This window comes from Tamandua tetradactyla, chromosome 6 (genome assembly GCF_023851605.1).
Source record: "Tamandua tetradactyla isolate mTamTet1 chromosome 6, mTamTet1.pri, whole genome shotgun sequence".
NCBI lineage: Eukaryota > Metazoa > Chordata > Mammalia > Pilosa > Myrmecophagidae > Tamandua > Tamandua tetradactyla.
The window spans coordinates 23387689-23399222 of record NC_135332.1 but is presented as its reverse complement, the minus strand read 5'-3'; the positions used below and the strand labels follow the sequence as shown (position 1 = coordinate 23399222).

The window sequence follows — 11534 nt, the reverse complement described above, 5'->3', positions numbered from 1 at the left end:
AATTGGAATATTGTGTTCAGGAAGCTTTCGTGTCTTTCATCCTTGCTCTCTGGCCCCCATGGCAAGTCATAGGTAACAGTCATTCTACATTTCACATGGTGTTGTGATTATAGATTTTCATATATGTCTTCTAGGCTCGTTAGAACAAGCTTCCTGGAGAAAGTGAAAAATCTAAGCTGAGACCTGAAGGATGAGCAGAAAAAGAAGGAAGCTCAATTCAGAAGAAACTGAATGTGCTGAGAGCCCTGAGAGGAGAACTTGCCAATTTCAAGGGACCAAAAGCAGCTCAGAAATATTATGAAGGGGGCATGAGCTGATGAAGACTGAGGCGACCAGACCAAATTTTCAAAGACATTGCAAAAAATTTAGGTTTTCTCCCGGGGGCAACTGAAAAACATTTACTAAGGAAGTGATATGATTCATAACCAACCTCCCTTCCCATCTTTTTAGTGAAAAGAACAACCCAGATTTACATTCTCATTTTCAGCCACCCATCAGAAAACTCCAAGAACAAAAATTGCTTGAGGTAGGAAGGAACTGAGGTGCCACTTCAAGTCTCCTCCCATCCACACCTCTCCCTCTAGGCAGGACCTCACTGAGAATAGTTGAAATTTCTATTTTGTGTGTTTCTTGCAGGATTATTCATGGGTGTGTGCTCCTTCCCTCCCCATATTAACTGTTACTATCTCATGGTTCACCTGCCCAGTTGAATTTTGCCTAGCAGAAGATATATAATGGAAGGAGGGGCAAGAGAAGGTTATAACTGCAACGTGTGACTTTGTGGTTACATGTAAGAATTAGTAGTTTTTAGTGATGAAGACGTCTCAAATTCTAGAGACTTTTCTATCAGCCTCCAAGCCAATAGCCTTGGAATTAGTGCCGTGACGTTTTGGGCTGGGGTAGAAAGCCTTGGGCTAATTAACTATATGTACAAATTTAGGGTCCAGCCTCAGGGCCAACCGGGGATGTCTATCTCCCTGGGGGAGGAGGTGTCGGTAGTCCTCTCTACAAGAGAGCTTTTTTCTGGAAGGAATCCTGGCCTGGGGATTACACATCCACCTTCGCGGCAGAAGAGCAGGGACACTGGGCACTTCGCCCAGGCCGCGGGTTAGCTGGCGCCCTAACCCGGAACAGCAGCGGTGCTGCCAGTGCGCCCGCTGCCCACGTGCCGGCAACAGCGGCCACGTGGGGTCCTGCGGAAACGCCTTCGCAAAGATTTGTCCCCTGCGTTGCCCAGTAGAGAGAAGGCCCAGGAAAGAGCTTAGCAGGAAACGGTACCGGATAGGGGCCGGGCTAGTGCTAACCTGGGATTGCTGGAGGCGGGGAAGTGGGCGGGGCCTGGGCGCGGCGGCCGGAGAGAAGGGCGGGGTCTGAGGCTCAAACGGTGGGCTTTGGCGGACAGCGGGTAAGCAAACCTTATCTCTGGGCCTCTTCTGCTTCTACCCCATAGCAAACCCCGGCCCGGCCGGCCCCAGGGTCGCCATGGAGTCGACGCTGGGCGCGGGCATCGCGGTGGCCGAGGCACTGCAGAACCATCTTCCCTGGTTGGAAAACCTATGGCTCTGGGTCACCTTTCTGGGTGATCCCAAGATCCTCTTCCTGTGCTTCTTCCCCGCGGCCTACTACGCCTCTCGCCGCGTGGGCATCGCGGTTCTGTGGATCAGCCTCATCACCGAGTGGCTCAACCTCGTCTTCAAGTGGTGAGACAGCGAAGCCCTCCGGTGACCTAGCCCCCCACCCTGTCCTGAATTCTGTGCAAGCTCTGACATTTCTCAGCAGGTGTCCCAAAGTCTGGACCGCCCCCTAGAGTGAACCCATGGCTTTAACACCCCCATCCCACCCCTACAAGGCATTTCCCCTTTGAGCTTCTTTGTGCATCTTGGACTCAGACCTCAGGGTCCACCCATCCCATTCATTAGACCAGTGTTCCTCAAACTGGCCTAATCAGAAAAATCACCTAAGGAGCCTGTTATGAATGCAAATACCCTATCCCCACTTCAGTACAACTTATTTAGAACTCTAGGGAAGGGGTTGGGAGTTGGTATTTTAACAAGCTTCTATGGTTAATTTTAGGAAGTGGTAAAGTCCTGCTTCTCAACTCATTTATTCATCTACTTGTTCATTTATTTGACAGTTTAAAAAAATTTTTTTATTGAGATATCTTTACACACAGTCCATCCAAAGTGACAGTTTTTTTTTTTTAAAGAAGCAGGCTTTGTGCTATTCATCATACTAGCTGCTATGAAGACAGAGAAGGCTAGAGCCCTGCAAATCAAGGTGTGGTGCCCAGACTATGCCCAACAGCACAAGTAGTACTTGAGGGCTTGCTACAAATGCAGAATCTCAGGTCCCAACCCAGACTCAGTGAATCAGAATGTGCGTTCTCATAAGATTCCCAGAGGAGTGCACACCAGTTTGAAAAGCATTGGCTATAACATTGCCTCCCAGGGCCCATTTTTTCCCTCTTCATTCACTAGTAAGCTCTGCACACTGAACCCAGAAGCCAAAATCCCAGGCAAGTTGGTGGAAGCCTGTGGCCCTTGGGGCTTATCTCTTTGTGCAATCTGTTCCCCCACCCCAGTCCCACCGGACTTGTGGCCACCACCTCTGTTCCCAGATCTCCAGCCTAGGGGAGGGAAGGGAAGTTCATAGAAGACACTTGAATGGGCTGGAATGACTTGCTGAAAGGACAAAAGATGAGTTATCTTCCTTTTTACACTTCTCTTCAAGGGCTTGGTCTGTACTGTAAGCGGAAAAGCAGTTGTCTAATTATTTCCTTCTTGCCTAATTGCCCTTGTTTTGTGTTCTCTTCTCTCTTAGTGTCTGTTTAAGCCTCCCTCTCTCATCCAGTTCCCCCAAGCATCAACCCCCCTCCCCCACTCAGTAAACAGTCTTAATACTTCCACCCACCCATGACAAATCCCCTGTTCATTCTCTATGTATGTACTGGGCACATAATGTGTGAACCAAGGTTAGTTTTTTATGAGAGGCAAGGTGCCTCTTATATCTCACTCCCCATCACAGGGCTTCTTGCCACCATCATTTTTTCTTTCTGTCTACAGCAAAGCTCTTCAGTGTGTGGTTTCTGAGGGCCTAGCCAAGGACCTCCTAGGCCAGGGAATTTGGAACTTTTTGTCCTCCTTATTCTTTCTCAGACTCCTTTGTCCATTTCCTACTCCCATTTTCAGACATGAGGGGCTCACCTAAATAATTCAGGTGTGTGGAGAGGGGAATATGGCAAGAGAAACAAGAAGCAGGAGGGTCGTTGAAGGTCCAGAAGGGAGGGAGGGAGCCAGCTCCTGAGCACTCTGGATGGGAAGAAAAGAGCTGATCCTATAGTGAGAGGGGTAAAAATGAAACCTGAAAGCATCTCAGAGCATTCACGTGTGCACACACGCGCACATACACACACACTAATCTTTGACCTACTTATAGCTTTTTAAAAAATGGTGTGCTTTTTTTTTTTTCCTGTTTTAAGGAAGAAAACCATGACAGGGTAAAGGTATAGAATCGGAGTCCCCATTCTGACTATCTCTTGGGCCATCCTCCAGAGTACTCCCAGATATCCCCCACCTCCCTGCTCCCCAGGCAGGCAGGCATAATGTCATCCTTCCTCTGTTCTCTTCCAGGCTCCTGTTTGGAGACAGGCCCTTCTGGTGGATCCATGAATCTGGGTATTACAATCAAGCCCCAGCCCAGGTTCACCAGTTCCCTTCTTCTTGTGAAACTGGTCCAGGTGGGAAACTTCAAATCTCTTCCATTTTCCAGTGTGGTTAGGGTTTGGGTGAGCATTTCAGAATACTTTTCAGCCAGGGTGTTTTTTTTTTTTTTTTTGCTTAAGCTGCCAGAATGCAACATGCTAGAAATGGATTGGGTTTTTTGGTTTGTTTTTTTGTTTTTTTTTATTTTACATGGGCCACCAGAAATCAAACCCGGGTCCTCTGGTATGGCAGGCAAGCATTCTTGCCTGCTGAGCCACCATGGCCCACCCAGAAATGGATTGATTTTTATAAAGGGAATTTATTGTTACAAGTTTAAATTTCTAAGGCCAAAAAATGTCCAAAGTAAGGCATCCAGAGAAAGACACTTTGAATCTGAAGTAAGACTGATGGCACCTGGGGTTTCTCTGTCACATGGGAAGGCACATGGTAAATGTTTGCTGTCTTTCTCTCCTGGCTTCTGGTTTCAAACAGCTCTCTTAGCTCCTGTTTCTAGTGGCTTTCTCTCTAAGCATCTGTGGGTCCTCACTTAGCTTCTTCGGGGCAGACTCTGGGTTTCTTCTCTTAGCTAAGCATCTCCAAACATCTCTGTGTCTTGGTTTCATCTCTGCTGTCTGTGTTGGCTCTAAGTTCTCTCTCATAAAGGGCTCCAGGAAAGGATTAAGACCCACCTTGAATGGGTGGGGTCACATCTCCATAGAAACAATCTAATCAAAAGGTCCCACCCACAGTTGGGTGGGTCACATTTCCAGGGAAATAACGTAATCAACCAACAATTGATCTGCCCCCACAAAACTCAAAAGAAAATGGCTTTTATGGGGTACATAACAGCTTCAAACCAGCACACAAGGTAACCCAACTAGAGGCCCATCCTCTTAGCTACTTGCCCAGGCAATAAAGACAGTCCAGAAAAACTGATTGAATTGTAGCAGTTGATCCAAGAGACACAGGCTGACAGAAGCAGTGGTTAAAAAAAAGCCCTCAGGACAGAGGGAGCTGTGGACTAGTACGAGGGGAAATGTTCTTAGCAAGGGAGAGGCACCTATACTGAAATATCACCAAGGGCACCGCCCCCCAATCCTCTCATCGCAAGCTTCTGATTTCTTGGCAGGCAGCCCTTCTGGACACTGCATGATCACAGGAGCAGCCCTGTGGCCCATAATGACAGCCATCTCCTCCCAGGTGGCCACTCGGACCCGCAGGTACACCCTGGTATAGCCCACCATTGGGAGCAAGGATAATGGCACCCTGGCCCCAAAGACCCAACAGCTGGGTAGCCTGGGAGCTGGAGTTCTGGGGACCCTGGAGTATTTGGTCAAACCACGAAGTACCTGAGTGCTGAGGGAAGCCGGGCTATGTGTGATCACCATATGAACCATTTGCCTCTCTTTTTTTCTAGCCGCTGGGTGAGGGTAATGCCTAGCCTGGCTTATTGCACCTTCCTACTGGCCGTCGGCCTGTCCCGGGTCTTCATCTTAGCACATTTTCCCCACCAGGTGTTGGCTGGCCTAATTGCTGGTGAGCAACTAGGGAGATGCAGGTTGGGCTGAGAAGATGCCTTTGGTAGTGGGAGGGCCAGTCTAGGATCTTCCCATCTTCCTGGACTTCTACAGAACCAACCCTAAGGTCCCCCTTGGTCCTCAGTATGTTCTCCTCCAAGTCACAGCTCTGGGGTCTTGTCCCCAAACTCCTTGAAGCTGCCGTTATCCTATTCCCCCAGGTGCTGTGCTGGGCTGGGTCATGGCTCCCCGGGTCCCAATGGAGAAGGAGCTAAGCTTCTACGGCTTGACTGCACTGGCCCTCTTGCTGGGTGCCAGCCTCATCTACTGGACCCTTTTTACACTGGGCCTGGATCTTTCTTGGTAAGTCCCATTTTGAAGCCTTGACAGGCTGGGCCCTCTCTTACTTTACCCGAATCTAGCCTAATGGGTCCCTAGTTCACTGTAGCTGAAAAAATAACACATTTCTTGTTCAAAAGATAGACCCTCCAGGGGTCACAGCAGAATGTGGAAGTGGGTCCCAAAGGGCAGATGGCTAAGAGTCGAGGGTGTTCTAGGTTCCAGCGGAACATCTCTCTGGCAAAGATTCTTCCTCACCACAGGTCCATCAGCCTAGCCTCCAAGTGGTGTGAGCGACCCGAGTGGCTACATGTGGATAGCCGGCCCTTCGCCTCCCTGAGCCGCGACTCAGGAGCTGCCCTGGGTCTGGGCATTGCCTTGCACTCTCCATGCTATGCCCAGGTACGGCGTGCACACCTGGGTAATGGCCAAAGGATAGCCTGCCTCGTGCTGGCCTTGGGACTGCTGGGCCCTCTGGACTGGTTGGGCCACCCCCCTCAGATCAGCCTCTTCTACATCTTCAATTTCCTCAAGTTCACCCTCTGGCCTTGCCTGGTCCTTGCCCTTGTGCCATGGGTTGTACACATGTTCAGTGGTCAGGAAGCACCACCCACCCGCTCCTCCTGATTTCAAGTGCCTCCCTCCACCACTCTCCTTCCCTCACACAAACCCAAAACTCCTGGACCTCCACATGCTCGGAGGCAGCCCATTCCCTCCCAGGTATCCATCTCCCAGGAAGCCCTAATCATCTTGAAGTTCCCCTGCTTCTCCTACCACCCTGTCTTAGCCCCAAGGAAGGGCCTACTCTCTCTCAGAGGAGCTGGACCTCCTCCTGCCTTCCCTCCCAAGTCTCTAAAGAGCAGAGGTGACAGCAAGGCCAGCAGGTTCCTGCATCATTGTGAGGGGCATCTCAAACTGTCCCCAATAAAGCCCTTAAACACTCTCAGTATCCTTTTATGCCTGTGTGTGCCTCTCTATTGAACTTGACTGCAGGTGCAAAGTGGGACCCTTGTACACAAATGGGGCCATTTGCTCAGCTCCCGCTCTATTTCTGCAGAGGCAGAGTCAAAGGGAAAAGGAGAGCTATAGGCTCAGTTGAGACCTCTCAGTCCTGAACACCCTCCCCACTCATCCCCACCTAGGCCACACAAGAGGTCCCATGAGATGCTGTGACTATATTCAGTGGAACAATGTCTTTCACCTATGGGATAGAAATATCCCCCCACCCTATCCCACCCCAGCCTCTTGTTTCCTAAATTGGCTGCTGGTCAAGGGCTGGAGAAAAGAGCAGGTATTTTTTGACCAGGGGGTTAGAGAACTTCTACTCCATATGGGAGCCCAAAGAACAGAGACATTGGTCAGAAGGCTGCTGCCAGAAACAAGTTTATTTACACAGGACACACAATGTAACAGGTTACAAAATACTTAACTGAAATCCATATCTAGGGAGACAAAGCAAGGGGTGGGTTTACATTAGAAACAGACCAGCAACAGGGCGAGGGAGGGTGAGGGACATGGAGCCTGGGGCTCAGCATGGGGAGGCCTGGTAGACTCGGCCTAGCCACATCCCCATCCCCCAGGAGGATCCAGAACACACAACACATAAGACACACAAGCACACAGTGAACCAAAGGTGGAATGGTTCCTGCTCCTCCCCTGGCTCCCTCAACCCTGCTCAGGCCCCCATCAGGCTAATAAATATGTAAACAGACTAGTGGAGCCCTGGAATGGGAGGAAACAAAGTATATGTGGTGTTTGGGAGGAGAAGGGAGGAAGACTCAGCCCCCTAGGAGCCACTTCCCATCTTTGGTTTCCTACCGGCTGGAAAGCATTTCCTGGGAGCTTTGTGGGCACCTGAGCTCCAGGAAACAGAGGGCCCTGGCAGGTCTCCTGGGGTTGAAGGGTCAGCACCCAGCCCCCTCCTGGTCTTAGCTTCTTTTGGCTAAGAAGGGAGTCCACAAGAAAGGGAAGCTCCAGCAGAAGACAGACTCCTGGGTTTCTGGGTTCTGGCCCGACCCCTCCTCGAACCCCCTCTCACCATCCCCAGGATTCAAAGCAGAGGTGAAGGAAAGAGGTAGCCCGGTGACCACCCAGTTGTACCTGGATGGCTGGGGGAAAGCTGGTCCTGAGCAGCAGGGGGGTTCTCACCAGCCTGGAGCCCCCCTGCAGGGACCATCTCCCCATCCCCAGGCTGTGCCAGCAGAGGGGCAAGGAAGCCAAAGGGTAAGGTGGAAAGCAGGGCTGGCCCCTGGGAACCCAGGAGTCTGCCCCATCCCTTCCTACACATTCTCCCCCATTTCAATCACTGGGAAGGGGAAAAAGGCCCTGAGGAGCATGAAGCAAGACTGCCCTGCCCGCAGCCCTCAGGCCCACATCCTAGGGCACGGGAGCTCCCCTGGGTGCTGAGGTTGGGGGAAAGGAGGAGGCGAAAGAGCAGTCTATGTCAAGATGGTGAGGGCAGCTCGGGGGGGGGAAAAGGGTGGAGAACCGCAGGGTGGGAGCCCACCTCTCCTCCACTGTACACCGTAAGACTGTAGAGGGGCCCTCCAGTTCCTCCCCTGAGGCTGGAAAGGGGAGGAGGGTCACAGTAAGGCATTTCCCTCCTAAATTGGCTGAAGCCAAGGCACCAAACTTAGTGCTCCCTCCTCTCTCAAGGAGACCGCAGAACCTGAGGATACTATCCCGGCCCCCAGGCCCACCTTGAGCTGGCCCAGGCTCCAAGGGGGGAAAAGACAGAATGCAGGAAAGTAAGTGTAGGCTACAGTGGGGGGAGGGGGGCTGGAAAGTGTACCCCACCCCCTACAGAAGGAGCAAACTTCCAGAGCTGAGATGTGAGCCACAGGAGAGTGGGGCCTGAAACAGCCTAGAAAAGCAGGAGGGGCAAGGCTGAGAGACCCACACGGCACACGTGGTTGAATGTGTGACTTTTTGTTTTTAATAGAAAAAATAAACAAAATCACAATGATGAAGCCCAGAGGGATGGGGGCCAGGGCATCACAGGACAGGCTCTTGCTCCATGGGCTCCTCTGCTGGCCTGTGGGGATAAGCACAGCAAGGGGCATTAAGTAGGGGGATAGGGGGGCACCAGCTATGGGCAAAGACAGAGTTAGGCAGGGGCCTTACCTGGGGCTGTGCTCCCGGACTGCAGCAGCCTGGGCCTGCTCGGCCCCCACTGACAGCAAAGCCATGGCACTCACAGTCTCGGCCTCCTCCGATTCTCCAGCCTGGGCTTCCCGCAAGGAGCGGCCCAGACCGGTGGCAAACCTCTGCACGCAGTTCCAGTGTTTGCCTGTGGAAGGGGGGCCAGGGTCAGGGAGGGTAGACAACCCATTCAGACATCCCCAGCCGAGGGGCCCCCAAGAGCTCTGCCCCCTGGGCAGGCTGAGGCCTGAGCCCCCTCTGCTCATCCCCACGCACCCTGGATCTCGATGACTTTCTCTAGCGTGGCCACTGCATTGATGTTGGGTTTTTGCTGCAAGACTGCCTCGTCCAAGGGCTGCAACTGGGAAGGGAAGAAGAGAAGGCTTAGGGTGGGCAGTGGGTAGGGACACAGGTCCCTTGAACTGCCCCCATCCAGTCCTAGAATTTCTCATGGCAGGTGTCAAAGCACAGCCTTTCAGAAGTAGTTCCTTCTCAGAAACTCCTCCCTGGCCACCAGCTGTCTCTAGGATCCAGGAAAACCTTTCCCTAGGTGCCCTCCCTCCCTATTGCTTGACCCAGGGAAGAGGACATCCTTTGTTGGCGCCTCCCCTCCTTGGCTGTTATCCCACCTCCCCTGACCCCTCTGCAGCAATCACCTCCACGCTGAGCAGAGCCGAGACGCAGGCCTCAGAGGCATCACAGATGGCGGTCAAGTCATGGCCCCCCTCTAGGGCCAGCACCACCCGGCCCCCTGCCAGTGTCATCAGCTGCCTGGTCAAGTGGCCAAAACCTTTGGGGATGGGTGGAGGGAGGAGGATGGAATGGTGAAAAACAAAAAATTCAAAACAAGGCAAGAAAGGCGAGGGCAGGGGGCGGGTCAACAACAACATGAGGTGGGACAAATAACACAGAATAAGATGGTGGATTTTAAAGCCAAATATACCTGTAATAAAATTTAATGCCAATAGACTATTTCATTAAAGACAAAATGTAACAGACTGGCCAAAAAAAAAAAAATAATAATCCAATTACATGCTGCCTTCTAAGTAGCACTACTAAAACATCTCGTATCACCAAGCTCCATTCTAAGACTCCAGCAGGAGATTCCCCTGGTGCTACTCACACCAGTGAGTTCCCCAAAGCTGAGATTGTCAGGGGGAGTGTGGGGGTGGCTAAGGGATAATCCAAGTCCTAAGTCGGCCCAGCTCGCCTTACCCCACCCTCTGCAATACACGCTCAGCCATTCCCTGCCTCACATCCTTGCTCAAGCCCATCCTCACAGTTCCATCACGCCCCCACCTCCACCCCAGTCCCGCAGCAGTCTCACATCTGGCGGTGACAGAGTAGCCACCCAGTGGAGACAGATGTCCCTCGACAGCATCAAACCCGGCGGAGACCAGGACCACGTCAGGGGAGAACTCATGGGCAATGGGCATCACCACTGTCCTGCAAAGGGATGGCCCAAGCTGAGCCCACAGATGGCTGGGCCCGGCTCCACCCCCACCCTGTCCTCTTTCCAGACACAACCCCCCTCCATCCATGCAAAGTGAGTGTCTTCTGCCCCTCCCATTGCAGGGCAGGGGGGCCCACTCCTCCTCCCGTGGCCCTTCTCAGCCCCACCTGAAGGCCGTCAGGTACTCCACGTCTCCGATGGGGGGGTCCACACCTCCCGTCCATGCCACGTTCACATTGTACCCCACGCCCGGCCCTCCGCCAACCTGGCACCAGAGTGGGGGAGGGGATTATTCTCACTGCCTGGGTTTCCCAAGCATTGTCCCCATCCCCACCCCTGCCTTCTGTTCTCAGTCCACTGACCTCTGCTCTGCCCAGAGGTCTGCCAGGGCCCTGGTCCTCCCACTAGGAGCCTGGGCTCCCCTGTACCAGCAGCACCAGCACAGGCTTCTGGGCTCCCTGCCAAGTACCACTCTACTGCCTCCCTGAGGGCCTCAGGGGCTGTACCTCTTCAGGAGCCCCACTGCCTGGAAAGAAGTTCCCGTTGTCATAGCGATGCAGCGAGACATAGAGCACAGAAGGGTCGTGGTAGAAGGCTTGCTGGGTGCCATTGCCGTGGTGGATGTCCTAAAGGCAGGTGGGGAGGCGTCAGAAAGGTCCAGGCTCTGACCCAAAGGTTAAAATCCCACTGATCTTCCCCATCATGGTGAACTCTAGGGGCCTGGCCCACCACGCACTAGAGGGCATTTGTGTTCCTTTCACAGTATCACCCCCACACTTCTCTAACCAGGATTTGTGGGTACAGACAGGGCACCAAGCAGGGGACAGGAAAAGCTGAGGGATAAACACAGTCTAGCTCTCTGCAGGATCAATTCTATTTAACGGTTTGGAGGGAAACCTTAAGGTGAATTAATTAGTAAGGAATTCAAAACAAACAGGTACATTTTGAAGAAGACAACATTTGCAGGGATTTTTAAGTCAAAGTTGGACTTCAAAGAGATTTCCCCCTCGCTGAGGATTGCTCTAGGCTCCTTCCCCAGCTCACAGGAAGTGTTGGGCCTTTCCCTCTGCCATCAGAAGCAGGGTTTGTGAAGCCTCATGTAGTAGCAAGAGCGGAAGTTTCGAGGGTCAAAAGGCCTGGTCAGAAACCCAGTGCCAGCATGTCAAGCTAAGAGCTGTTGGGTAAGTCACCCGACATCTCAGTGTTCATTTACAGAAACATGCACTGCAATTTACAGCATGTGGGGTGGCTGTCGGTATGTGTCAGTGCTGCCGGGGCTCCTGACACACCCCCCTCACTCAGGAGTGGCGGCCTGCAGTGCCCACCGCTGTCCCTCCCCTTCATGGAATGAAATCCCTTTGGTTGCTTCCAACTACAAGGTAG

The 11534-nt window shown here is 52.5% G+C and overlaps 2 protein-coding genes across 17 annotated transcripts in view; one reads left to right on the top strand and one right to left on the bottom strand.

The window, feature by feature from the left end:
- The first annotated feature begins 1320 nt into the window (after positions 1-1320).
- On the top strand, positions 1321-6506 carry G6PC3 (glucose-6-phosphatase catalytic subunit 3). The gene is made up of 6 exons (XM_077164220.1): positions 1321-1700; positions 3630-3736; positions 4831-4921; positions 5119-5237; positions 5440-5581; positions 5821-6506. Exons 1-6 carry the CDS (start codon positions 1483-1485, stop codon positions 6182-6184), a joined length of 1041 nt encoding a protein of 346 aa, XP_077020335.1. The 5' UTR covers positions 1321-1482; the 3' UTR covers positions 6185-6506.
- A 1963-nt stretch (positions 6507-8469) lies between these two features.
- Positions 8470-11534, bottom strand: part of HDAC5 (histone deacetylase 5) — a 34465-nt gene continuing 31400 nt past the window's right edge. For 15 of the 16 annotated variants that reach the window (XM_077164206.1, XM_077164207.1, XM_077164208.1 and 12 more), the window contains 7 exons: positions 10658-10777; positions 10319-10416; positions 10026-10144; positions 9355-9488; positions 8975-9059; positions 8681-8846; positions 8470-8591 (listed from right to left, as the gene is read on the bottom strand). In XM_077164206.1, the coding sequence (XP_077020321.1) occupies positions 8552-8591; positions 8681-8846; positions 8975-9059; positions 9355-9488; positions 10026-10144; positions 10319-10416; positions 10658-10777 (762 nt within the window). In that variant the 3' untranslated portion in view covers positions 8470-8551. Of the gene's footprint in view, positions 8592-8676; positions 8847-8974; positions 9060-9354; positions 9489-10025; positions 10145-10318; positions 10417-10657; positions 10778-11534 lie in introns of those variants that run through there. The other variant, XM_077164215.1, reaches the window with a different exon arrangement.